This window comes from Podarcis vaucheri (assembly GCF_965113315.1).
Source record: "Podarcis vaucheri genome assembly, chromosome: 8".
NCBI lineage: Eukaryota > Metazoa > Chordata > Lepidosauria > Squamata > Lacertidae > Podarcis > Podarcis vaucheri.
The window spans coordinates 79,131,176-79,156,905 of NC_138766.1; the positions used below are offsets into that span (position 1 = coordinate 79,131,176).

At 45.6% G+C, this 25,730-nt stretch overlaps 1 protein-coding gene across 3 annotated transcripts in view; it reads left to right on the plus strand.

The window, feature by feature from the left end:
- The window catches only part of DEPTOR (DEP domain containing MTOR interacting protein), a 60,389-nt gene extending 34,951 nt beyond the window's left edge, over positions 1 to 25,438 (plus strand). For all 3 annotated transcript variants that reach the window (XM_082235798.1, XM_082235796.1, XM_082235797.1), the window contains 5 exons: positions 4,947 to 5,132; positions 6,818 to 6,952; positions 9,799 to 9,869; positions 10,258 to 10,362; positions 22,872 to 25,438. In XM_082235798.1, the coding sequence (XP_082091924.1) occupies positions 4,947 to 5,132; positions 6,818 to 6,952; positions 9,799 to 9,869; positions 10,258 to 10,362; positions 22,872 to 23,000 (626 nt within the window). In that variant the 3' untranslated portion in view covers positions 23,001 to 25,438. The remainder of the gene's footprint in view (positions 1 to 4,946; positions 5,133 to 6,817; positions 6,953 to 9,798; positions 9,870 to 10,257; positions 10,363 to 22,871) is intronic.
- Positions 25,439 to 25,730: the final 292 nt, after the last annotated feature.

Genomic DNA, 25,730 nt, shown 5'->3' on the forward strand with positions numbered 1-25,730 from the left:
TGGCTTGGATAGAAAGATAGATGAACACCAGTAACTGAACGTCTGGATTTTTAATGACAGGGTAGATGTTCTGAATTGATGCTACCATTAAAGCACATTTACAGATGCCAGATTAGCTCTGAAGACCAAAAAGCCTTTGGAAGGAATGGGGGGAAAGCTCTCTGCAATATCATATGTTTTTGTCTTGCGGTATTTATTCTCCACTGGGAGGAAAATTGGAAGGGAAGGCCTTCTGCTATTGTACTTAGTGGGGCAGTGTGTGACACATCAGGGTTATGCAGAGATGAAAGGTACACATTTAACGTGAAAATCAGGTCATCAATCTCTAGGAAATATGGGCAGGGCAGAAAAACACAGGATTTTGCAAATGCAAAAGAAATGAGTATTTTTTTTATTTTTAAAAATTGGTCACTATCCTAAAGCATTTATAGAAGATTCATGTGCCAAATGTTCAAAAGATGAGGAGTTAAAGATTTGGAAATCTGTGGTGCATTCCATAATGACAGTGATTTCTTCAAAATCTTTTTTATTCAGTTCTCGGAAGATTCTTGGAAGTGGATGTAGGAAAATAAAGTGGACTTTATTCAGATATTTTCTTTGTGAGCTGGGCCAAGCTTGAAAATAATGTAGCTGGCGAAAGTGGATATTCAGTGCACATGGTGGGTGGGTGGGGAATCAGACTTAGGAGACAGCTAGCCTTATGTTCTCTACTACTGAGTTTGGTATTTACTTACAGTGCTGATGCTCTGTTTCACTCTCACCCACTCACTCAGTTATCACTGCATATATTTAAAACCATGAGATCACCTGCTTTCTGCATAATGAAGTCAGACACCATCCATGGTGTAATTAGAATCTAGGAACCAGGAAATGAATTGCTACAAAATGTAACATCCTCTGCAATTTTAATTTTAAAACTATTCAGCTTAATGAAGGCCTTGGGGGGGGGGGAATTGGAGAGCACACCTGGTGGGGCGAGCCAATAAAGTTGCCACTGAAATAAACCAGAAAGCTGAAATAAAGCAGGCTGAGATGGAATCTCTTTAATAACAATAATTGCAAGCGGCAGTCGAAGAAGCAAATGACAGGAAGCGCAGCAATTTGTCTTTTTGTCAGTGCTTGGAATAATGAAATTTTGGCAGATCAGGTCCTCCCTTAAAGAGAGCACGTATTGCGGTGAGACCTGGAAAACTGACACCCTGTGTTGTGGGTGGGTACGATTGGTCAGCCACAACACCCGATTGGTAGGTCCCTCAAAGCTGGGTACAATCTGGCCAATGGGATGCAGTCTAAACGCTTCAAGGGACCTATTTAAGCCCATGCACGTGACCCAGAGCTTACTCTTTCGGCGTGTGCATTCGGAGCACCTGCCCACCTTCCCCTACTTTTAGGACTTGTGTGCTTGACCTTGCTATGCCATCGTGTGTCGTCTGCCGTAGGGACAGGGGCACGGCAGGAATTTTCCACACCTGGATAAGCGGAAAGCCAGGAACAGGCTATCTCCACCACCCAAATGTCCCTATCCCTATCACCTTAACCAGAGCCTATCCGCAACCTTACAAGTTGTGACGATTTGGTACGCGGTAGGCAAAACCCAAATGGCAACAACCAATCAGCCAAATTTTTAATATTACCTATTTGGTACTTTCACAGTGAATCATTATCCAGAGCATATTTTTATTCTTATGAAGTTATTGACTGTAGAAACATTGCCTACCATTCCGTCACACCACTCCATTTTAATTTGATTTGATAGCTCCTCTACGCTTGCAAGTCGTCACTCAATGTTTGAGTCATCAAGCAAAGAGCATGTGAGAGCACAGCCATAGAGTCTTTTTAAAATGGAGTGGTGTGACGGAATGGTAGGCGATGTTTCTACAGTCAATAACCTCATAAGAATAAAAATATGCTCTGGATGATGATTCACTGTGAAAGTACCAAATAGGTAATATTTGAAATGATATATTTAATGCTGAAGTTGTTGTTGTTGTCCAAAATTTGGTGAATTGTGGATGTTCAGGTTATATTATCAAATTACTATGCAGTAAGGGATGCAGATGGCGCTGTGGGTTAAACCACAGAGCCTAGGACTTGCCGATCAGAAGGTTGGCGGTTCGAATCCCTGCGACAGGATGAGTTCCCATTGCTCGGTCCCTGCTCCTGCCAACCATTAGTTCGAAAGCACGTCAAAGTGCAAGTAGATAAATAGGTACCGCTCCAGCAGGAAGGTAAACGACGTTTCTGTGCGCTGCTCTGGTTTGCCAGAAGCAGATTAGTCATGCTGGGCACATGACCCGGAAACTGTATGCCGGCTCCCTCGGCCAATAAAGCGAGATGAGCGCTGCAACCCCAGAGTTGGCCACGACTGGACCTAATGGTCAGGGGTCCCTTTACCTTTTTAAGGTACATTCTTACGAGCATTTTTTATTCATTACTTTTGATTTTTATCTGCTTTTCATGCTTTTGCTTATAAGATGTTTTGTTTTGCATAGCATTTTGCAATATTGTGTACAAAACTTCTATTTGAAAAATTGACATCACACACAGATACTGTGAAGGAATCTTGACAACCCCAAGCAAACCAATAAATGTCCAAAAACATACAGATGTGAATGCTGACAGTAACCTAAATGTGACTTTCAGTGTTCTTTGGTGCATGTCCAATGAGAAGTCAGGAACAGGTATCTTTAGACAGTCACAAAATTCATCTAGGATGGTTAGCATTCACATGAGTCTCAATATTCAGCAGTTTTGGACATTCCTTGCAATAGAAATGATCCCCACTCCGTATTCTTTCTTCAAGTCCATCATTCGCTCATATATATATATATATATATATGCAGGTTTTGGTGTCTTCGGGTGTCTTCCCGTGTAAGAGTCGGGGTGTCTGTGCGACGTTTCGACGAGGTCTCACTCGTCATCTTCAGGCTGGTGCTTTCGGCTTCTTGTTACTGGAACAAGAAGCCGAAAGCACCAGCCTGAAGATGACGAGTGAGACCTCGTCGAAACGTCGCACAGACACCCCGACTCTTACACGGGAAGACACCCGAAGACACCAAAACCTGCATTCCTGTACCCGTGAAAATCTACGAAAGCAAACATATATATATATATATATATATATATAGGCGAATGTCCAACACATTTATTTCCATTATTAATTGCAATGCTTTTAGGAAATGGAAGTTTATCCTCCTTGTTGCCTAAGGTATTCAGGGACTGCAGCTTTTAAGAACTAGTGGTTCTGGACAATTACTGCTGCAATAATAACGTAGATGTATTTATTATACTGCAGCTACTTCTGGGTGCAGAGTTGAGCCTGGCATTCTCATTCAACATCAAAGCATGTTGTGTAAAGTTTTGCAAAAAGTAAAGAGATCATTGCTGCCCTGGGCAACTTGGGGAGGAAGGGTGGGATATAAATTCAGTCCGTCTTGGCACCAAACATGTTCTCAAACCTGGCATAGACCTTTCCAGAAGTTGCAACAGCAGATAGATAGGAAACACACCTGGTTGTAAGTAGCTCTTGCTGCCTTAAGGGCGTGGAGTGAGAATGAACTGATGTCTCTGTTGAGAGAGTGCATGTTGAAAATGTAATATAGCAAAGCCTGTCCTGACTTATCAAGGCTGATATAAATAATAAACACCAGGTTTTTTGGTCCTGGGGCCCTGTTAGCGCAGAGACATACTATGAGTGTGTACAGGAGCAGAGACTGGTATTACCAAGGAGTTCCAGGAGCCAGACGTTCAGAGCATATTGTGGAATGGGAAGTCCAAAACTCAGGTTGGCTGGCGACACTCAAAAGCAAAGCATCTGTCTAAATGGAGTGGGAGATGGGAAGGTTGTGAGTTAGATACGTATCACTAACACTTACCTGGAAATATTTATAGGCGCATCAGTACATAGAGACTCAATCTGTTCTCTGGGGGATGGCGCCACTTTGTAGCCTAAAGACAAACAATGTTGATCTTTCCTCCATTCATTCTATAGCCTCCAGTGGCCGACAAAGGCATTAGTATGCAAACCAAAAAACATCCAGTTCGAGTCTTGGTTCATCTTGATAGACCCATAATGCCAAACATAACAGGTTTTTTTAAAAAGTTTCCCCACTCCAAATGGGTAAGTTCTAATATACGGCTTGGAAGACTCTACAGAGAGCAATGACATCTGAGTCTGTGGCCTGTCCAGATGACCTGTTTATTGAGCATTCATCCTTTCCTTGCACAAAGCTTACATGGAGGTTATATTATATCTTGTCTTCACTGATCATCCATTCTGATTTGTTTGTGGGGCACCTGTACACCAAAGCGTGTTCTCCATAATAGAGAGCATGTGTTGCGGTGGGGGCCAAAAAGGCCATCCCACTGTTGTTGGGCAAATTGGCCTCATGCTGTGATTGGGCAAGGAGTGTTGCTGGGGAGAATACAGGAATCTAGGGGCTTGCCATCCCTTTCATCCTAGTCCCTGTCATCGGACTTGGGCCGTGCAAGCCCCAGGGGGCATGAGGGTGAGAGATGGGGGACTGATGTCCAGCTTCATTTCTCCCCAATATGGTTCTCCCTGACTGGCTTCCGCTGGAATCCGGAAGTCAGTTCTGTCTCTGGGGCAAGGACAGATAGTCGTAACCAATGCCTAAGCAACCACTCACGTGTGTGTATTTAAATAAAGTTGTGGCCAAATTCATGCCAAAAACCTTAAACAAAAAACTGATGTGTGAAGTGTGAGTTATTGGGGTGGCTTGGGGGACCTCGACGCGCAATAAGCGTTTCTCTTGCGTTCATCCCAATCTGCTTGCGTCTTCCCATTTTTGCCGATGACCTCTCCACCCCAGTTCAAGTAGCTTACTGCAAGCATTGTCCCCTTATTCTTGACGCATTCTGTGTTCTCCATCCCACTAAAAAGGCCTTTCCACTTCTCTCTCCCTCTCACCTACCTTCCTTCCCAGTGTGCAACAAACACCATTTTATAGACAGCAATCTGCTGTTCCAGTTTCGAATGAATTTCCGCCGGAGGAGGAGATTGATGGAGCTGCTCGCTGAGAAGTCCCGCTTGATGCCAGAGAGTCACGACAGTCCCTTTTGTCTACGAAAGCAGAACCATGACAATAAAAAGCACACCAGTTTCCTCTCAGGTATCTGAGTACCAAGGCAGAAGGAAGTCTTCGTGGTATTAGTAGGAAAAAATAGTAGTTTATCCATTTCTATAGTACTTTCAACCAACATTCAACAAGATTCACTGCAGCTCACTCACAGAACCTGGAATATGTGCCTCTGAAAGCTCTTGCAGACTGCCTTGAGGGGAGGGAAGTGTATGCATTAAATGCTGTTTGAAAAGGAGGGGTTAAAGTAATAGAGTTCTTGAGAGGAGAAGAATAAATGGTTAGAGCACAATCTATGCAAGTCATTGCCACCTTGGATTAGCTGTGTGCTAGGTCATCTGTCCCTGAGGAAATTGTTCAGCTGTTCCATTTTTTTTCCAGAAGTTGGGTCTTCTGTGCCCTGGAAAAAAATCCAGAAGCTGAAAAGGGGAAGTATGGGAGGAGAATGTTCCAATCATTACACTATGCAGGTGCCCAGTAAACAATCTAGTGCAAGACGGCAGCTTCCCATATTGAAGTTGATCCTCTTGTGCTATTTATGAAAGCATAAATCTTTTCTTAATTTAGAAGAGAAAAACGTTAGTAATGTGAGTGAGCATTCTAGCCAGTTTAGGTTTTGTATTGTGCAACTGACTTATAGCACAATCCTATACAGTGGTACCTCGGGTTAAGTACTTAATTCGTTCCGGAGGTCCGTTCTTAACCTGAAACTGTTCTTAACCTGACGCACCACTTTAGCTAAAGGGGCCTCCTGCTGCTGCCGCGCCACTGGAGCACGATTTCTCTTCTCATCCTGAAGCAAAGTTCTTAACCTGAAGCACTATTTCTGGGTTAGCGGAGTCTGTAACCTGAAGCGTATGTAACCCGAGGTACCACTGTACATACCTAGCCAAAAGTTAGTCCCATTGGGTTCACACGGCATTGCAGCCTGAAGCAAAAAACAAACAAATTAAAAAAAAACATTTGTGTATGGAAGTACCCTAAAGATGTAGCTGTTCATGAATGGGCAACACAAGTTTTAGAAATTTAGGTGACCGCTGCCAGTGGCATTTCTGATATAACAATATACAGGTGAAATGGGCTTAGGAGGCCATCCAAAAAAATAATAATGCTTTGCTTATTTGTTTTGAAAAGCACCATTGTACTAAAGGAGCAGTTCGTCATCAAAGTGATGGGACTATTGAAGGTGACAAGATGCACTAGAACAGGCATCCCCAAACTCGGCCCTCCAGATGTTTTGGGACTACAACTCCCATCTTCCCTAGTGAACAGGACCAGTGGTCAGGGATGATGGGAATTGTAGTCGCAAAACATCTGGAGGGCCGAGTTTAGGGATGCCTGCACTAGAAACTTCTGAAGTTATGAATCATGGGTAGGCAAACTAAGGCCCGGGGGCCAGATCTGGCCCAATCGCCTTCTAAATCTGGCCCATGGACAGTCCAGGAATCAGCATATTTTTATATGAGTAGAATGTGTCCTTTTATTTAAAATGCATCTCTGGGTTATTTGTGGGGCATAGGAATTTGTTCATTGTTTTCCCCAAAATATAGTCTGCCCCCCCCCCACAAGGTGTGAGGGACAGTGGACCGGCCCCCTGCTGAAAAAGTTTGCTGGCCCCTCTTATGAATGACGGTAAAGAGAATTGTAAGAGAGAGAGAAATTAATTTATGACCTCCTGCTTATTTCCCTTCCTCCTCCTCCTCCTCTGCTTGGGAAAGTGAGCCCCACCAAGGAGATAAAGATTGTCTCAGCAGTGAGACGGAGCAGTATGAGTAGCTGTAGCAGCAGTGGGTACTTCAGCAGCAGCCCAACGATCAGCGGCAGTCCTCCAGTTCTGTGCAACCCCAAATCTGGTAAGGATCGCTAAGACTTGTTTCATTGGCGAATGTTGGAGCCAAGTTAGACTTGCACTTTTTTAGATGCACCTTCGCATTGCACATGCATGCTTTAAAAACAAAACAAACCAGAAATAGCAACTGCTATTTAAGGAGGGGGAGGACTAAGTGTTTGCATGTTCCCTCATCTTAAAAAATAAATATTATTTTTTTTTTGTACATTGAAAACTAAGGAAAGGCTAGACCAGAGTTCTAATAGGCTATGTTTGAATATACAGGAGTTTAACACGTGAAAGCGTTCGTCTTCAAAGCTTAATTGCTCTAGCCCAGCCACAGACCTCTCAAAAGCTGTCCAAGTTTTCCTGTACTCCTGGATTCCTAATTCTTAAGCTTTTCTGTGCAAGACTCAGGTTTTAATCAATGGCATATAGTTTTATTCCATTTTTATTCCAAGTTTTGAAAGCTTCAGTTTGATTGTTGTTGCGCTTTGTGAATTTCCTCCGCTTTCCTCCAAATTGCCTCTTACGTAAACCGCTCAGAGCTTTCTTTTTATATTAAGTGGTTTCTAAATTATATACGTGAATAAATCAGGCCAGTTCCCTTTTTAAAAAATGGATGGAATATTTGCGTATTCCTTAGACCTAATATAGCCAGAATTCAGCAACCGGCTAAAAGTAAACATGGAAGGGAATTATGTACCTTGTCAGCTTAGGCATATGACACCAGCTGCCTGACCAAGCGCTTTCACACCCCCACTGGTTGTGGCAACCAGCCATAAATCGGCTGACAATCCAAGTTTTCTGACCCGCTTAGCAACAGTTTATAGATCAATCTGTCATTCTTCTCCATTACACAGAGAGAACAGTGACAGCAGTGGCCCACATGTGAAGACATTTACTTTATTCAAGCCGTTAATAAATGAGGTCAGCACAGGAAAGGGGATAGTAACGATGCGATCCAGCTGTTTGCTAAGAGGAATTAGGAATACTTCAGCTATCGGTTCATTTTCAACAAACCCTTCTATGATAGATTAAAACTGTCGGCTTCCGAGCTTGTTCTAAGCTATTTCCTGTGCCTCTAGAAAGACGAAACATCCCCCCCTTTGTGCCCTTCCGACTGATATTAAAAGGCAGAGGAGGGCAGTAAAGAAATATGCATTTTCCCATCCACACTGTTATCTGCTTCAAAGGGAGAACAGAATGTCAGAGGGAATTCTCACGCTCTCCTTTCTCACTTCAGTCTTCCCTTCAGTTACGTATAAATATACTTGGCGTGTTCTGAAGATGATTTCAGTAGCTCTTCAAAGGCATTAACCTGCGAATACGAGGGCTCCAATTCAAGGGAGCAGCGAGAGGATTGAAGCCTTGCCCTGTGTACAACACGGTACAGGCGTGTCTTCGGCAACTATAGGACAGCGCTTGTGATGTCACTCATGATTAATGGTGCAATTCCCTCTCCTTTCCCCCTCGTCGTGGTTTTATTTAAAATTTATTTATCTGCGTTCTTTAGAATCCGGGCACGTCCTGGCTGCACAGTTAAGTGTGGGAGTGAACACGCTGGCCTCTGGAAAGTGAGCAAAAATCAGAAACTGTACCTGTCAGCGATGCTCTGCTGTTTTATATCTTGTGGTGGGGAAGTGCACCTAAAAGGAACACAAAAGCACAAATTATTTATTTAGCAGTAAGCAACCATTCCTTTATTGCCTACTACAATCCACCCTTGTGCCAAGAAACAAGGGTATAGCATTCATTTTAGATCCAAAGATTAGATTGCAAGTGCTTAATTGAGGGAAAAGATCTTTGCACAGATAGATAGATAGGTAAGAGAGCTGAAAATAACGCCAATGTATTCCACACCTGGCAACCCATGTGCCCCTTTGGTTCCATATAGTACATAGGTAAAAGGTAAAGGTAAAGGGACCCCTGTCTGGACCCCAGTTCTCGACCCCTGGGCTAGGACCTGGGTGACAAGGGTTCAGATCCTGCCGTAGCCGTGAAGCTCAGTGGCAAACCTGAGCTGATGTTGCCACACCATAATATGACAGGAGCCAAGCCTAGGATCCCATCCCATAAAGGTAAAGGTAAAGGGATCCCTGACCATTAGGTCCAGTCGTGGACGACTCTGGGCTTGCGGCGCTCATCTCGCTTTATTGGCCAAGGGAGCTTCCGGGTCATGTGGCCAGCATGACTAAGCCACCTCTGGTGAACCAGAGCATCTCACGGAAACGCCGTTTACCTTCCTGCTGGAGTGGTACCTATTTATCTACTTGCACTTCATACTTTCGAACTGCTAGGTTGGCAGTAGCAGGGACCGAGCAACAGGCGCTCACCCCGTTGCGGGGATTCGAACTGCCGACCTTCTGATTGGCAAGCCCTAGGCTCTGTGGTTTAACCTACAGCGCCACCCACATAGGCGAGTCTAAAAAGCCTGGGACACAAATTGTCACAGCCCTCTAGCAGCTGGGGAGGCTCATTTACCAGAAATAATGTATTTAGCATTAACTCTGGAAGTGTATACTTGATTCTGGCCATACTAAGCCTCCCTGATGTATATTGTATTCTAGGAGGCTGAAACCCAAAGCGAGCATTGGTTGCCAGGTGTGTTGGTGTGTTTTCCCAGCTCTCCTACCCCACCAATATTGCAGCAACAGTTTTTCATTTCAGCAATATTTTGCTAATATTTTAATGTTCCAGTGCTAATTAGAAGATTGGTTTTTGTTTTTTAATGTGGAAGCAACATAGGAGAATCGCAACTGGATGACAATGTCGTTGACAATGTGAGTAAAGGAGGCATGGCGATTCCAGACTAAGCAATCCCAGCTCTTGTGAAAGTCTTTACTTAACATCCTCCTTGTGTATTTGCAGTATTGAAGAGACCAGTGACTCCTGATGAACTTCTGATGCCTGGGGCACCATATGCCAGAAGAACCTTCACAGTATGTCTCCAATTATCTCAATTATCCTCTGTTGTGTAGTACACTTTATGACATTCTGATCCATTATTCAGACATAATAACGGATGCAAAAATAGATAAAGGAATATTTTCATTCGCATTTTGGTACAATTTTGAGCCCAGGGTTTTTAATCACAAAATCTGAAGGACTGTGAAAACAGTGTTACTATTAGTCCAGGAAGTGTGTGAATCAGGCCAGCTTTCTTAAAATTGTGGCTTGGTTTGCCTAAAATCCCTGAGCGACCCTAGAATCCGGTGAATCACGGCGGATTCACAAGAATGTGCTTGTGTTGTTTTGGCTTGCTATCAAAACAGCAACAAAGAGAATTGCTAAAGCATTCGTTGTCGCACCTTCTTGTTCCCTCTCAAGATTGTAGGCGATGCCGTCGGGTGGGGATTTGTGGTGCGTGGGAACAAGCCTTGCCACGTCCAAGCTGTGGATCCCAGCGGCCCAGCAGCTGCAGCAGGAATGAAGGTAATTTTAACGAATGCAGGTTAAGTACTTTAAAAAGGGGGAAGGGAAGTGTTGACATGAAGTCAGGACTACTTCAGATGTGACACCATGCAACACAGCTCTATACACCTGGCGTGGGGACATAAACTCCCGTGTTCCTCTGATGAGAATCAGGACGCATGTCTTTTGCTGACATGCTCTTGTGGGAGCCAGCTGACTTTTGTGAAAGCGCAGCATCACAGCAAGCACCATCTTGTCCTCCTCCCTGAGCTTGGCAGCGACACTGGAGGGGAAAACGGGCAGAGGAAGGAGGGTGCGGTGGGGGTGAACAGCCCCGGGTGACATTTGGCGCGCCGCCCGCCCGCGACTCCCAAGCCTCCCCCGAGCCGTCGGGGGAAGGAGGGAGCTGCGCCGCTTTGCCAGTAGCATTTCCCCCCTTCCCCCTTCGTTTTGACAGCTGGGGGAGGCTTGGGAGTTGCAGGTGGGCAGCGCACCGAATGTCCACCATTGGTGGCTCGCTCTGCCCCTGGCTGCAGCGCGCATGTGCCACTCTGTGCACCCGAGTGGCTATCCCGTGCCTGGGAGGGCACCCTCCACGTCCCGCCCCCCTCGGGAGCGCACCCGTCCTGGGCAGCATGGACATACGTTCCGCCATTGGTGGGAAACAGGACATTCTGGGATCAAATCAGGAACTGGGATGGTTTCTGTAATTCCAGGACTGTCCCGGGGAAAACGGCACACTTGAAGCGTATATAGGGATTTCCATGAGTAATTAGGTAAAGGGACCATTAGGTCCAGTCGTGGCCGACTCTGGGGTTGCGGTGCTCATCTCGCTTTATTGGCCAAGGGAGCCGGCGTACAGCTTCCGGGTCATGTGGCCAGCATGACTAAGCCACTTCTGGCGAACCAGAGCAGCGCACGGAAACGCCGTTTACCTTCCCGCCGGAGTGAACCTGTTTTTCTACTTGCACTTTGATGTGCTTTTGAACTGCTAGGTTGGCAGGAGCAGGGACCGAGCAATGGGAGCTCACCCCAACGCGGGGGTTCGAACCGCCGACCTTCTGATCGGCAAGCCCTAGGCTCTGTGGTTTAACCCACAGCGCCACCCATGTCCCCCACAGTGCCACCCGAGTAATTACATATGGACTATATACAGTGGTACCTCTGGTTGCGAATAGGATCCGTTCCGGCGCCTCGTTTGCAACCTGAAAGGAACGCAACCCGCGTCTGCGCAGAGGCGGGTTGCGATTCATCGCTTCTGTGCATGCGTGTGACGTCATTTTGTGCATGCGCGAGTGGCGAAACCCTGAAAAAACGCAACCTGAAAAAACGTATCATGAAGCAAACGTAACAAGAGGTATGACTGTAATTACAGTGGTACCTCGGGTTACAGGCGCTTCAGGTTACAGACTCCACTAACCCAGAAATAGTACCTTGGGTTAAGAACTTTGTTTCAGGATATGAACAGAAATCGTGTTCCGGCGGCGTGGTGGCAGCAGGAAGCTCCATTAGCTAAAGTGGTGCTTCAGGTTAAGAACAGTTTCAGCTTAAGAACAGACCTCCAGAACGAATTAAGTACTTAACCCGAGGTACCACTGTACATATTGCCACACAGGACGTTGTTTTATGCTGACTCAGACCATTGCACTATCTCGCCCAGTGCTGCCTGCACTGCCTGACAGCAGTTCACCAGGGTCTTTTCTCAGCCCTGCCTTAAAGGTGTTGGGGACTCAACCTTCTGCATGCAATGCAGATATTTTCCCACTGAGCTACAGCCCTTCCCCACCATTGCGTGTCACTATCTACGTGGGATCTTCACACTCCTTCCTGGCAGAAATGTATTCCTGTAGGAGTTTTAAGCTGGCCTAGGACATTGCCAGGTTTGCGTCTTCCTTTCCTGACGCGAGTCTCCTTTAGGCTTCTTTATGCTCAGCGCAACAGTAATAAGAGCTGGCAGCGAAGAAGAATCCGTCCTGCTCTAAGAAGCTTTGTCTGCCAGAATTGCTTGGAGCAACCAACCAAAAGAGACCAGACCAAGAAAACTTGGCGAAGAGGGAAAGGGCAAGAATTTGAAGAGCAGCCAAAGCTCAGCGTTTTGCTTTCTAGAAGTGTCCTTGGCACTGCAGTAACACCCTCTTCTCTGCCTTGTTGAGATGCACCCAGAAGTCTACACATTTCTGGACGCTGGCTGCATGCTGCGGTTGTTTAGAAAACTTGCAGTCTTCGTTCCCTCCACGCTCCGCATGTTACGCTTCTCTCCTTTGCACCGCGTGGAGCAAACTCCTGGGGCAGGACTTTTGGCCCGCCGCTCCGCATGTGTACTTGAAGGCCTTTTGTTCCAGAAAGCTGTAAGGAAGATATACTTACAAAGCCAGCGCTGTGTGTCTTGCATCCCATAAGACGACTTATTCAAAAGCCATCAATCTCAGTGGATTCCAAAGAGAGAGGCTTGAACCAAGCCTTTGTGACAGCGAGGAAAATTGCCAGGATTTTAATTTCAAGAAAAATGAGTCTTGGGTCTGTCTGGAAGGCCTTCATTTATGGTGTGTGCACAACTCTGTAGTAGCCTAGTGGTGATAGAAATGTGCTCTGTACTTTCTCGGTGGGGTGGCTTTTCATAAGGATGAGAGCGAGTCTTTGGCATTGAAAGCAGATTCTGGATCCTTAGCAATCGCTGGCATTGCTTCTGCATAGCCCCTCCTCTTCCCTTTCTGCTCGTGGGCTATGTGGCCAGAGGAGTGAAAAAACCATGGCAGAAGGACAGCGTTTGCCTTCTGCTGTTGGCAATGGAGTGGATCTACTGCTTCTTGCAGAAAGAAGTTCAGAGGAGGTTGGGCAGGTCTGGAAAGGCTCTTTGGCTGTCTTCCCACCATGTCCTTGCAAGCTCTTTGAAAATAAGTCTGGTGAGAAGTGGAAAACTCTCTTTGTTTTCCTCCTTCACTTTACAGGGTTGGGCGTTATATCACAAGACTGAAACTGAAGTGGGGTAAATATTGACACAGCGATAACATTGTGATTGCAGCAAACACCAGCAACTGACTCCCTATGTTAAAGACACACCATGTAAAGATTGCACAGAAATAGACACGATAAGGCCTGCCGTCTGTTTCCAGCATGAAAACTGTGAAACCACCTGCTCAGGGTTTAGTTTTGGGCTATTTTAATCTCATTGTGTTGCTAAATATGGCCAATATGCTAGCTGTACAATGAAAAACAACGTTGGTTCTTACTTTGGAGACAGAGCAGATAGTGTAAGCTGGGTGACACATCTCTCCTACTTTTTGGTTGTTGTCTGGGAGTTTGAACCAACATCAGCTGTTTTCCAATACGGTTTTACTCGATGGCTTTTCATTAAATAGTATGACAGATGAAACAGAACGGGCATTGGTCTAGTAACACTTTTGCAGCTGGTTTGAGGACCAAAGTGGAGCTTTGGCAGAAGTTATGAGTCTGCGAATCGTATACACAGCCCACACATTTAAGAAGCTCCAGAGAATCATGCACCAGAGACAGAAACATCTGCTGAAGGGAGATGCAGGTGGACTGTGGAAGATGGAAGAAGGATTGCTCACTTCTTTTTTCCACTGCTGCTTCTCCTTTCTAAATGGCACCTTCCCTCCATCACTTTTTTTGATATTTAATGTCTCCAGATTACTGCTGACTGTGCAGTTTGGCTCTGAATTTCTTCTATCGGTTGTATTCTCTGCCAAGAGTATAATAGATTTCACCTGCTGTTACACTAGAGAATGAGCATAGCCGAAGAATCTTTATAAGTGTTCTTTGATATATAGGTACAACACTATTAATCAGCAAAGTGCTACTGAGTCATGTCCTTCCTCCGGTGACATCATATTCTTGCAAAGAAGCTGGGAAAAGGTGGGCTGGACGAGGTAACTGTTAGGTGGATTTGCAGCTGGTTAATGGACCGAACCCAAACTGTACTCGCTAATGATTCCTTGTCATCCTGGAAAGAAGTTACAAGTGGAGTGTTGCAGGGTTCTGTCCTAGGCCGTTGTTGTTTGTCTTTATAAACAACTTGGATGAAGGAATTGAGGGGATGCTCATCGAATTTGCAAACTGGGAGGGGTAGCTAATGCCACATCGTATTTACGGGACCGCCTCTCCTGGTATGCCCCGCAGAGACCTTAAGGTCCACGAATAATCACAGTTTAGAGGTCCCGGGCCCTAAGGATTATCCTCCACCAGGGCCAGGGCCTTCTCAGTGATGGCTCCAACCTGGTGGAATGCTCTGTCCCATGAGACCAGGGCCCTGCAGGATTTAACTTCCTTCCGCAGAGCCTGTAAGACAGAGCTATTCTGCCTGGTTTTCAATTTGAACTTAGCCTGATCTTTTATTCCCCTTCCTTCCCTCCCCCTCCCCTTTTTATGAAGATTACCCGCTCTGGGACCCCACAGCTAATTCTTCCCTGGTCTCCTCGCTGGCCCAAATAGGACTAATTTAGCCAGCTAGCCCTGGTGACCATCTAATGCTTATTGGATGGATTCCCCCCCCCCTAAATTGATTTTTGATTATTGAATTCTGAATTTATTGTTATTCACATTTTATACCATTTTTTATGCTGTTTTTTGTTGCATCAATGAAGTGTTTTAAATTTCTTGTTAGCTGCCCTGAGCCCGGTTTTCTGAACTGGGAAGGGCAGGGTATAAATAAAAAATTATTATTATTTTATTATGAAGTCAGGGGCATAGGGCGGAGGGTGCGGCGCTCCCCGGGTGTCATCCGTGGGGTGGTGACCAAATGGCACACCGTTGGGGGCGGGGGCAGCACTTACTGGGGGGCCTGGCCTGCAGCTCACCCAAACCACGCATCTCTCCTGGGAGTGATGCAGTGGCTCAGGGCCACACGCTGCGCAAAACAGCAGCGTGGGGCTTGCGTCTGCCTGGCGGATGCTGTGGGCAGCTTACTGCAGTGCCCCCCGGGCGCGGATCACAGTGGGGCCCCCGTGTGTGGATTACAGCGGTGCCCCTCTTTTAAAAAAAACCTTAAAAGGCATAACAATTCTGATAAACCCACCATTTTGGCTTGCTTATGTCAAACCAACAGGACTGTTACTAGCCACTTATCTTTTTTAGATTAGTTTCAAACAAGGACAATCTCAAGGCTACAGTACTTTTTCTAAAAGTTTTTGTAAGAAGATGCTTGGAGGACCATTTAGATTAGGAATGCATAAGATACGAAGGCATGTCGGGCTGTTTGTCGTCATGAGTTCTGGGAGCCGCAACAGCCGTATCTATTCAAATTGCGGCGAAGCTGCTCCGAGTGCATATGCCAGCGCAGAAACAGTGCTGCGCTTATGTGTTAATTCAGCTTGTAAATTCCTGCCTGGGCCGCAGCCCAATTACAGATGCATCGTGTTGCCAGACTGCACAGCTGAGACCTTTTGCCCTTTCGGAGCATTTGCTGACTACTTAAAATAGCCCTTGGCCAACAGCTTTTGCTGCAATGGTGAAAAATACTCGAAGTCGAGTGTGGATTTCATGCTCTTTATTCAGCTCATAGTAGTGAGGAGGAATGGAAGTTCCCTCAGAATGCCTGCTTTATATACATTATTTACACAATGGGCCCCACGTGATTGGCTAATTCCGGGATTCTCCTGTAGGCCAATCAGGTTGTGGATTCACTTCCACCTGGAGCTGGATTGGGTGGCTCCTGTGGTCCACTCAGACTGCTGCATTCTGGATCCTATGGTTTTGGGACCAATCAGACTGCTGCATTCAGAATCCTATTGTTCTAGGACCAATCAAGACTGCTGCAATTTGGATCCTATTCAACTCAGTACATAACAAACGGGAAGACAATTTGGACACTGGAAGTTTGGGAAGAGTGTTGTTCTCATGCAGAAAGTTAATAGCGTTGTAGACAACCCCGGTTTCTTTGGCCCTGCTGTTGCTGTCCTTGAGTTATGGTTGCCACCTCTTGTTTCCTGAAGTCCTGCTATGCCAGGCAAAAATTCTACTGGTATAGCTTTGAGAGCCAGTGTGGTGTAGTGGTTAAGAGCGGTAGACTCGTAATCTGGGGAACCGGGTTCGCGTCTCCACTCCTCCACATGCAGCTGCTGGGTGACCTTGGGCTAGACACACTTCTCTGAAGTCTCTCAGCCCCACTCACCTCACAGAGTGTCTGTTGTGGGGAAGGAAGGGAAAGGAGAATGTGAGCCGCTTTGAGACTCCTTCGGATAGTGATAAAGTGGGATATCAAATCCAAACTCTTCTTCTTCTCTTTACCCACCATGTAGATGGGGAGAATTTCACCTGTTCCCTTTCTACATGCAGGTGTGTTCAGCCCTCAGGAGAATCAGCAATACAAAGGTTGAAAATGTACCTTGTGTGGAGGTCCACCTGCTGGGCTTTTGCCAAAGAGGTAGGAGGATACAGCCTTCTCCTCTGTGCCACATCATGATGTGCTGCATGTACTGGTGGCTCTGAACTGATGGTGGCTAAGCAGAATCATAGCGTTGGAAAGGACCCCAATGCCATCTAGCCCAGCCCCCCTGCAGTGCAGATCTTGAGGCTGGAGCAAATAACTCAATGAGAATAGCAACACACTGTGAATCGGTTATGAAGCAAAAGGGGAATTACCTGCTACAGCTTATTAAAAAGGAACCGAAAGCTTAATTATTTATTACAATTATTTCAGGGTTAGTCTTATCATAAACTGTGGGTGTTGTTAATGCCCACTGGAAAGGAGAAATGAACTAGTGTTTATGAAATGGATGCTGTGATCCATTTGGGTCTTCCCACCCGCTTCATTCACATGTGCAGGAAATGAAAACAACAATTCTCGTAGTCATTTCTCTGAAAAAAACAACCCAAAGACTAACCATTACGCCGTCAAATTTACAACCTGCGCATTAAATTAGGTCAACAAGTTTACGGCTCATGTTCTGTTTACCTGACATGTTTACTTCCCCAAATTGTTAACTTGGAAATCAATGTCGGCGAACTTCAAGGAGCCTCATTAGCCTTACTGTTCTAATCTGAGAAACTCTGGTTTGGCGTCATATCAATTAACTAAACAATAGTATTAACAAAATTGCTTGATCTTTAAAGTAGAAAGTGCCAGGCTCACCCCTGCTTAGAACTGGCGTCCTCTGACCTGTAAATCTTCCCTTATAATCCCAGATGTGGGGGTTCTGTTGTGACTGTTCAGTGTATGGGAGAAGGCATTTTTCACATGTTTAAAGGCACCCCTGCCATTAGGATTATTTAATTAGGCTTTTACATTGAAATGAAATTCTGGGGCGTCAGAAGTTTGCACTGGTTACCCACAATATCCAGGAAGGATCATGAAGCGGTGAGCTTTTCAACAGGTTACAGTGGTACCTCGGGTTACAGACTCTTCAGGTTACAGACGCTGCAGGTTACAGACTCCTCCAACCTAGAAATAGTACCTCGGGTTAAGAACTTTGCTTCAGGTTGAGAACAGAAATCGCGCAGCGGCGGCGGCAGGAGACCCCATTAGCTAAAGTGGTACCTCAGGTTAAGAACAGTTTCAGGTTAAGAACGGACCTGCAGAACAAATTAAGTTCTTAACCCGAGGTACCACTGTAGTTGGATCTTTCCCTCGGCTGAAGGAGTGGCAAACCTCAGAAGGAGGGGGCAGATGCTAGGCTGATGGGGTAAGAGCAACTATGACAATGGGAGCGTGTGAAATCCTCAGTGCAAGATATCTTGAGCCTGGGAGCTCCGGTAAACTCATCAGATCCTTTGAAGTCTATGCATTGAGTAAGGACATTCCTGAGTTATCTTCTGAATCTGCTTCTTCCAGGAGAAACAGTTGGTCCAGGCTGGTATGTATGTGATCTCCCAGATGCTTGATGCTCCGGGAGGGAGAGAGGCAGCAGTTCTGGAGATTTATCAGAAAGCCATGACTCATGGCACATGGCAGTTAGATCCCAAGGCACCCTGCAAAGAATGGTGCTCAGATAGGCGTAGTAACCAACCCCTGCAGAAGAAGATGGACGACTTCTCTGAATGGCTGGTACTCCAGCTAATGAATGGCTGGTGCAACATTCTAGGATAATAATAATTTATTATTTGTACCCCGCCCATCTGGCTGGGTTTCCCCAGCCGCTCTGCGTAGCTTCCAACCAAGATTAAAAATACATTAAAATGTCACACATTAAAAACTTCCCTAAACAGGGCTGCTTTCAGATGTCTTCTAAAAGTCTGGTAGTTATTGTTCTCTTTGACATCTGATGGAAGGGTGTTCCACAGGGCAGGTGCCACTACTGAGAAAGCCCTCTGCCTGGTTCCCTTTAACTTGGCTTCTCGCAGTGAGGGAACCACCAGAAGGCCCTCGGCGCTGGACCTCAGTGTCCGCGCAGAACGATGGAGGTGGAGACGCTCCTTCAGGTATACTGGGCCAAGGCCATCTGTCATGTTCTTCCAATGAAGCTTCATTTAGGCAAGTTCTAAACATCCTGCCCTACCCACCCTATACAGGTGGCTGAATATGGACTTGACCTCCAGCATTTGGTTTGTGCCACGTTTGTTCAGAGGGATTACTTCTTCCTCGCTTCTTTCTTAGGCTGTCTTCTTGCCTTTGTCCACCTGTACTTCTCTGCCTGCTCTGTCTCTGGCTCAGATATGGTCAGAACAGGAGGCGGAAACTCAGGGCAGTGGGGGCGTTGTCCGACGGTTTATTGGATGCTTCCTCTATTCCCCTGTTGAGAATGTTCGTGGTAAAAAACCATTGTTTTGTTCTAACCTGTCTATGCATATTCCCTCCCCATTTGGCACTCCAACATTGCCTTGACTCAGCAAACTGGATGCAAACTGTAGACGTTTTAGCTCTCAATGCAGCTTTCCTACAAACAGGCTGCTTTCTCTCCCCTTTTACCAAAGCAGTAGGCACTCAGTGATGGGTTTTATCTGAATGAAAATAGCACCTCGGGACAGAAGGAGTAATAATACAGGAGTTTGTTTATTTCTCCTTAGACAAAGTTTTTTTCTCACCTCCACAAATTGAAACCTGGTTTGCAGCAAGCGTTCTGCAGAAAGTCTCGAACATGACACTAGGCATGTTTTGAGCCTTAAAGGCTGAAAGCGAATGCCAGTTCTCTGGAGATGCAATCTTGTGTTTATGCAAGAGCTGGATTGCTGCCTGCAACCACACCGCCCACTCTTTTTAGCCAATGGCGCATTAGCTGGACATACTCACATACACAGTAAAATGTAGTATGCAGAAAAAGATTCCTCCTAAGGGTGGATTTTAGAAGAAGAAGAAGAAGAGTTTGGATTTGATATCCCGCTTTATCACTCCCCTTCAGGAGTCTCAAAGCGGCCAACATTCTCCTTTCCCTTCCTCCCCCACAACAAACACTCTGTGAGGTGAGTGGGGCTGAGAGACTTCAGAGAAGTGGGACTGGCCCAAGGTCACCCAGCAGCTGCATGTGGAGGAGCGGAGACGCGAACCCGGTTCCCCAGATTACAAGACTACCGCTCTTAACCACTACACCACACTGGCTCTCATTTTAAAGGAATGGGGAGCAGAATATGTTACTGGTGTAGAACATGGTGAATGAGCCCCTGTCTGCAGAAAGTTTCACTCTGCAGATGAGGAAGAAGAAGGGAGTTCTCTGCAGACTAATCAGATTAGACCTTTGGCACACACAAAAAAGGTTTATATGATGCTTTAGACAAGCATATAAGTCTCTTTCACATATTACTTGCCAGAGAGTGGGGCCATGCTCCTGCCCCACTCATTTATTTATTGCTTTAGGATCCACACTTTGAGAACTATGGTAAACAAAGTGGTATCACAACAAATATAAAATGTAATTGAGATTCAAATGGGCTCTAGTAATTTTAAAACAGCCATTTCCTGACATTAAAAGCCTAACAACCCACAAAGGAAAGCAAAGGCCTTAGGGAAGAGAGAGGCCTTCAAGGCCTAGGCAGCTATGCATGAGCCCTGTGGGGCCACCACCAAAAAGGCCCTGTGAGCAGTGCCACCCACCCACAGCCACATCTCTTCTTCACTGGCAGACACTTCAGTTGAGACCTTCTGATGTCAATCTTAGGGTCCTAACAGACTGATTTGGAGAAACAGGGAAGATCATGTTAGTGTTTCATGCAGCCAATGCTGCAAATGTGACTGGTGTGAATCACATGCCTGAGAAGACTGGGGAAACGGAAGACAGCCTTATCTCTCTTCTGCTGTGTGTACTTTGTAATGAACTTTCACTTTTTTGTGTTTTCTCGGAGCTGAGGAGAACGGTCGCCATTATGCTGTAGTCTGTATATAGTGTGTAAATAAATAGTAGTTTAGATCTACGATGTCTCGCTCTTCTTGCTGTTATGCCAGAAAATTAGTGTGCATATATCAAGCTGATACAGTGGTACCTCAGGTTACATACGCTTCAGGTTACAGACGCTTCAGGTTACAGACTCCGCTAACCCAGAAATAGTACCTCGGGTTAAGAACTTTGCTTCAGGATGAGAATAGAAATCGCGTGGTGGCAGCACAGCGGCAGCAGGAGGCCCCATTAGCTAAAGTGGTGCTTCAGGTTAAGAATAGTTTCAGGTTAAGAACGGACCTCTGGTAACCAGAGGTACCACTGTATATCACGCTGAGCTCCCTGGAGAAGAAGGGAGATGCCTTTTCCAGTGCTGCACACATTGGAGGATGCTCGGAGTTCTGGGGGTTTGCAGGCGACCCCAGGGCATTTCCCAACAGATCATGTCCAGCACTTTGAACTGAGCCCAGGAACAAATCTGCAATGAGCACAAACAGGTGCAAACTGGCGTAATATGTTCCAACTACCTGGCGTCCAGAGTGGAGTCCCTAAGGTGGTTGGATGGTGCCTTCTATGCCTCCTGGAAACTCCTGCTAAAGGGGTGCCCAATGTATTGTTCTGCTTTCCTTTGCACCATGGCGGCAAGGTCAAGAGTGGGGCCTTGTCATCTGGACAGCCCAGGACCTACATACACACTGCACAGCTTTGTGCCAACAAAAACAACGTGGGAGGCAGCATTCACGAATTGCCGGTCTCTGCAGCCACAGCAGGCGCTGTGATTCTCCAGCATTCTGACTTCACCCCTGGAAGCACACTCCATTGTCTCTCAAGACAGATGGGTGCCAACAACAAGCTGGCATCAATTAGTAGCCAATATTTTTCTCCAGATGATATTTCTGGGCAACCATTGTCAGTCACACTGCCTGATCCCTGCCTCCAGAGAACCACAAATTAGTGTGTTTATTTGTGAAATAGCTGTGGTGTGCCCTGTTTCTCCATCAGTCCCCTTTCCCCACTCACTGTAGCAGTAATTTTTAAATATAAATTTAGTAAATAAAATAAGGAGTCAGATTTTTGCCCCATAACAAGTTGGGGGAAGGGCGGGCAAGGGGACCAGTGGAAGAACAGAGCAGGAGAAGCTGCAGTACTTAAAATTTACAGAACTAATAACACCACCCTGATATTTCGTGAGATGCTGGTATATAAATACATTTAGTTATTCATTCATTCATTAATGAACCTTTCATAGGAAATGCACAGCATCCCAGATTTGCAAGCTGACCATTCTGTTGGAGAGGAAGACGTTAAAAATAACATATTTTTGTTGGCCTTGAGGTTTTCTACAGCCAGTTCTAATAAGAGGCCCTCTGGGAATAACCAAGGCGGTGGTGGGAATTGCTTCCTTGTTGCATGTAATGGGAAATCAGCGTTAGGTTTACAGGCGTTTGTTCAGGTTCCACAGTCAGTAACTTTGAAGCTTCTCCGACAGAAGTGCTCGCGTTCTGAATTGTAATAAGCTTGTGTCCGATTCCTCCCTTTCTCCAGCTGACTTGTTGTACAAGAAAACAACCAGGTGCTCTTGTTGACAGTAGTTCATGCTGATATTGGTGACTATCGTTTGGCTCATTGTAATGACGATGAATTATTATTATTATTATTTATACCCCGCCCATCTGGCTGGGTTTCCCCAGCCACTCTGGGCGGCTCCCAACCGAATATTAAAAAAGTTATGGGTTAAGATTTGCCCAAAAGCTTTGTAAAATTAAGTGCTTTGGGTTTGTTCCAGTTAAATGATGCAATGCTGCAGCCTTGCCCTTGCCAAGGACTTCCACATTCCTAGCCTTTGTTTTGTGTCATTTTATTGCCATTATAAACTCTCATGCTTAGCACATTGAGCTTATTAACAATTTTCAGAGGGGTAGCCCATGTAGCAAAAAGAATCTTGTGGCACTATGTAGACTAACAAATTTATTAAAGGAGCATAAGCTTTCTTTTTTTAAAAAAAGGAGCAAAAGTTTAAATTCACAGGGTTCTTTGAGTAAGCAGTGTATCACATTAAATGGCATGTAATGTTAATGGGTTTCAAATGGCCAGAAGTGCTTGGGATTTAAGATTACGGCAGACGTTTTGCTGACATGGTTCATCCCGCATTGTCTGTGAGTTTTGAAGTGTTTTCTGCTGCATTTGGTGTTGGGCTCCTGGAGCAGAATGTGTTGCCTTCACCCAACACTAAGAGCATCCTTGCATCCCCCCCCCCATTTCTTTTAGGTCTGCCAGTTTGTGGTTTCGGTGAATGGGCTGAACGTCCTCCATGCAGACTACAGGACAGTGAGCAACCTCATCCTGACTGGTCCTCGAACCATCGTCATGGAAGTGATGGAGGAGATAGAGCCTTGAGGAGGACACTTTGAGATGAGGACATATACCTTGTGCAAAACAATTATCCTGCCTTCGAAGTACTTTCCTCCCTCCCCTCCACCCCCAGTTTACCAGTAATAAATACTTGAGTGGATACGCTCTTCAGCCAATGTTTGTACCCATGGTACTGATGTGCAGACTCACCTGCGCTATGCTGTGGGCCAACTGCATATCCGGGATGTAGCCAGCTCAGGTGGCCTGCATCACAGATGGCTGTGGTACCAACAGAAGGGTCAGAATCATGTCAGGAATTGCATCCTTGCAGGTTTCCCCAATGCTATGCCGCTCCTCTTTTCCTTCACAATTTTATTGCTGTGACGGAGCCGCCGCTGAGATCATCCGAAGGACTTTCACCTTAGTAACTGGGCAGCATCGTATATTTTCATTCGCACTTGTAATGTGCCAATTGAAAGCATTGCCAGGTGGTGTGTGTGCATTGCTTTAGGATGCTGTAGCAGGACATCAAATTCTAATAAATTAAAAGGAAGTATAAAGGTAAAGGGACCCCTGACCATTAGGTCCAGTCGTGACCGACTCTGGGGTTGCGCCACTCATCTCACTTTATTGGCCAAGGGAGCCGGCATACAGCTTCCGGGTCATGTGGCCAGCATGACTAAGCCGCTTCTGGTGAACCAGAGCAGCGCACGGAAACGCCATTTACCTACCCGACGGAGTGGTACCTATTTATCTACTTGCACTTTGATGTGCTTTTGAACTGCTAGGTTGGCAGGAGCAGGGACCGAGCAACGGGAGCTCACCCGTCGCAGGGATTCGAACTGCCAACCTTCTGATCAGCAAGTCCCAGGCTCTGTGGTTTAACCCACAGCGCCATACAGCAAATGTGGCCTAAGTGAACAATTTGGATACATCCCGTGCATTTTTCTGGCATTGTTAAGTCTTAAGTTGCAGAATCGTTCCGAGAGTCATCTAGTCCAACACCCTGCAATGCGGGAAACATTTGCCCAGCGTGGGGCCTTGAACCCACGTCCTTGAGACCAAGTGTCCCATACTCTATCCACTGACCATTGTTCAATGACAGAGCACATGCTTTGCATGTAGAAGGTCCCAGACTCAACTCTTGGCAGCTACAGCCAAGCAAGTAGCGATGAGAAAAGCTTCTGGCAGAGACCCTGGAGATCCACTGTGAGGATCTGGGTTTGCATCTCTCCTCAAGCTTCCTGGGCAAGTCACTATCTCTCATCCTAGCCCATGTCAATGCATCATTGTGTGGCTAAAATGGGATAACTCCCTTGTGTGTTACCCTGAGCTCTGGAGAAGTGGCAGGATGTAAATATGAGCAAATAAAAGATTTCTCAGTCTCAATGCCGCATCTTAAAAATGAGGACAATAACGATCTACCTCCCTGGATTGTGGTGAATGTAAAAATCCTTCAAACTCATGCATTATCTGAGCTTTCACAGGCCATATAGTTCCTTGAAAAGCGTGGCTTTAATAGCACATCGATAACTAACAGTATGATGCCCAGTGGCTTAAAAGAGCCTATTACGTATACGGTTTGGGTGGAATGACTGGATCTGAGGGGCTTTGTTTAGCCTCGTTTTTGAAACGCTAAAAATAGAGGAAGCTGTAGCCAAACCTGCATTAAAATGTGCTTCTCTCACTGTTGAGTAATACGCGCTTGCTTTTAAAAGAGCAGAGCTTTCACTTTTTGTAAACTCACATCCGAATCATTGTTTTGGAGAATGCTGAATGAACTACGTCAAACCACGGAGCCAATCCTACCTTAGAGCCAATTTTGCAAAATATTAAGGGGGTTAGGCAACAGGATTTGGAGGTTGTTGTTTTTTCAGGGTGTTGAAGGTAGTTTGGGGGGGGGGGAATGAATTATTTCTCATGATGTGGAAACTCAATTCACTTCTTCTGCAATAAGCAGGTTTATCACATTAGGTCCAAATCCAAAATATTGTCTATTTTCAGCATAAATTCGGATTCACAGACCATGATGAAGCCCCTAGATTGAAATGTCCGAATCCCCCCTTTAAAACCCAATTTCTGGTTGAAGCTTTTAGAAAGGGGTGTGTGAGTGTGTGTGTGTGTTTAAAATTTGGCAGCATATCTTCAATAGCAAAATTCAAACACTTAATACTTGTACTTGACCCTTTCAAATGTGACTTTAGAGAAATTCACTCCTGTTTGTGCAGGGAAAATGCACATTTGGATATAGGGTTGCTTTGAGCTACGGTAAAATGTGATAAATTTCGAAAGGGGGAAATATTTGCGCCAGCGTTGTAATTTCTCGCTCCGATGAGGAAAGGTGTGCCATAATTTTTTTGAATGTATACATATTTATATGTTTTCCACAAGACTGTGTAAGCTATACATAGCAAAGGTATTCTGGTACTGTTCGATTTATATATGTTAGCTGAGTTTTTGAATAAACCTTTTTAAAAACGTGATTTGTTTGTGGCCACGTGCAAAAGAAAACATTATTATCTCAGCATTCTTCTCTAGCAAAGGAGATCTTTGGCTCATGGGCCAAACTTGGCACACCAGGACATTGGGGGCAACCCACACCCTTTGCAAGCCACACCCTGTGGGGCAGGATTCAGCCAAAAAGGGTTTTGCAGACACCAGTTGCCAGGAGCTTCTGAAGCATTGTGCAAAGCAGGGTTGACCATGCATTGGCTGGTGTGTGGGGAGGTTCAATCCTGTTCAGTTTGGGTGCACAAGAATTGTGCATGAATTTTT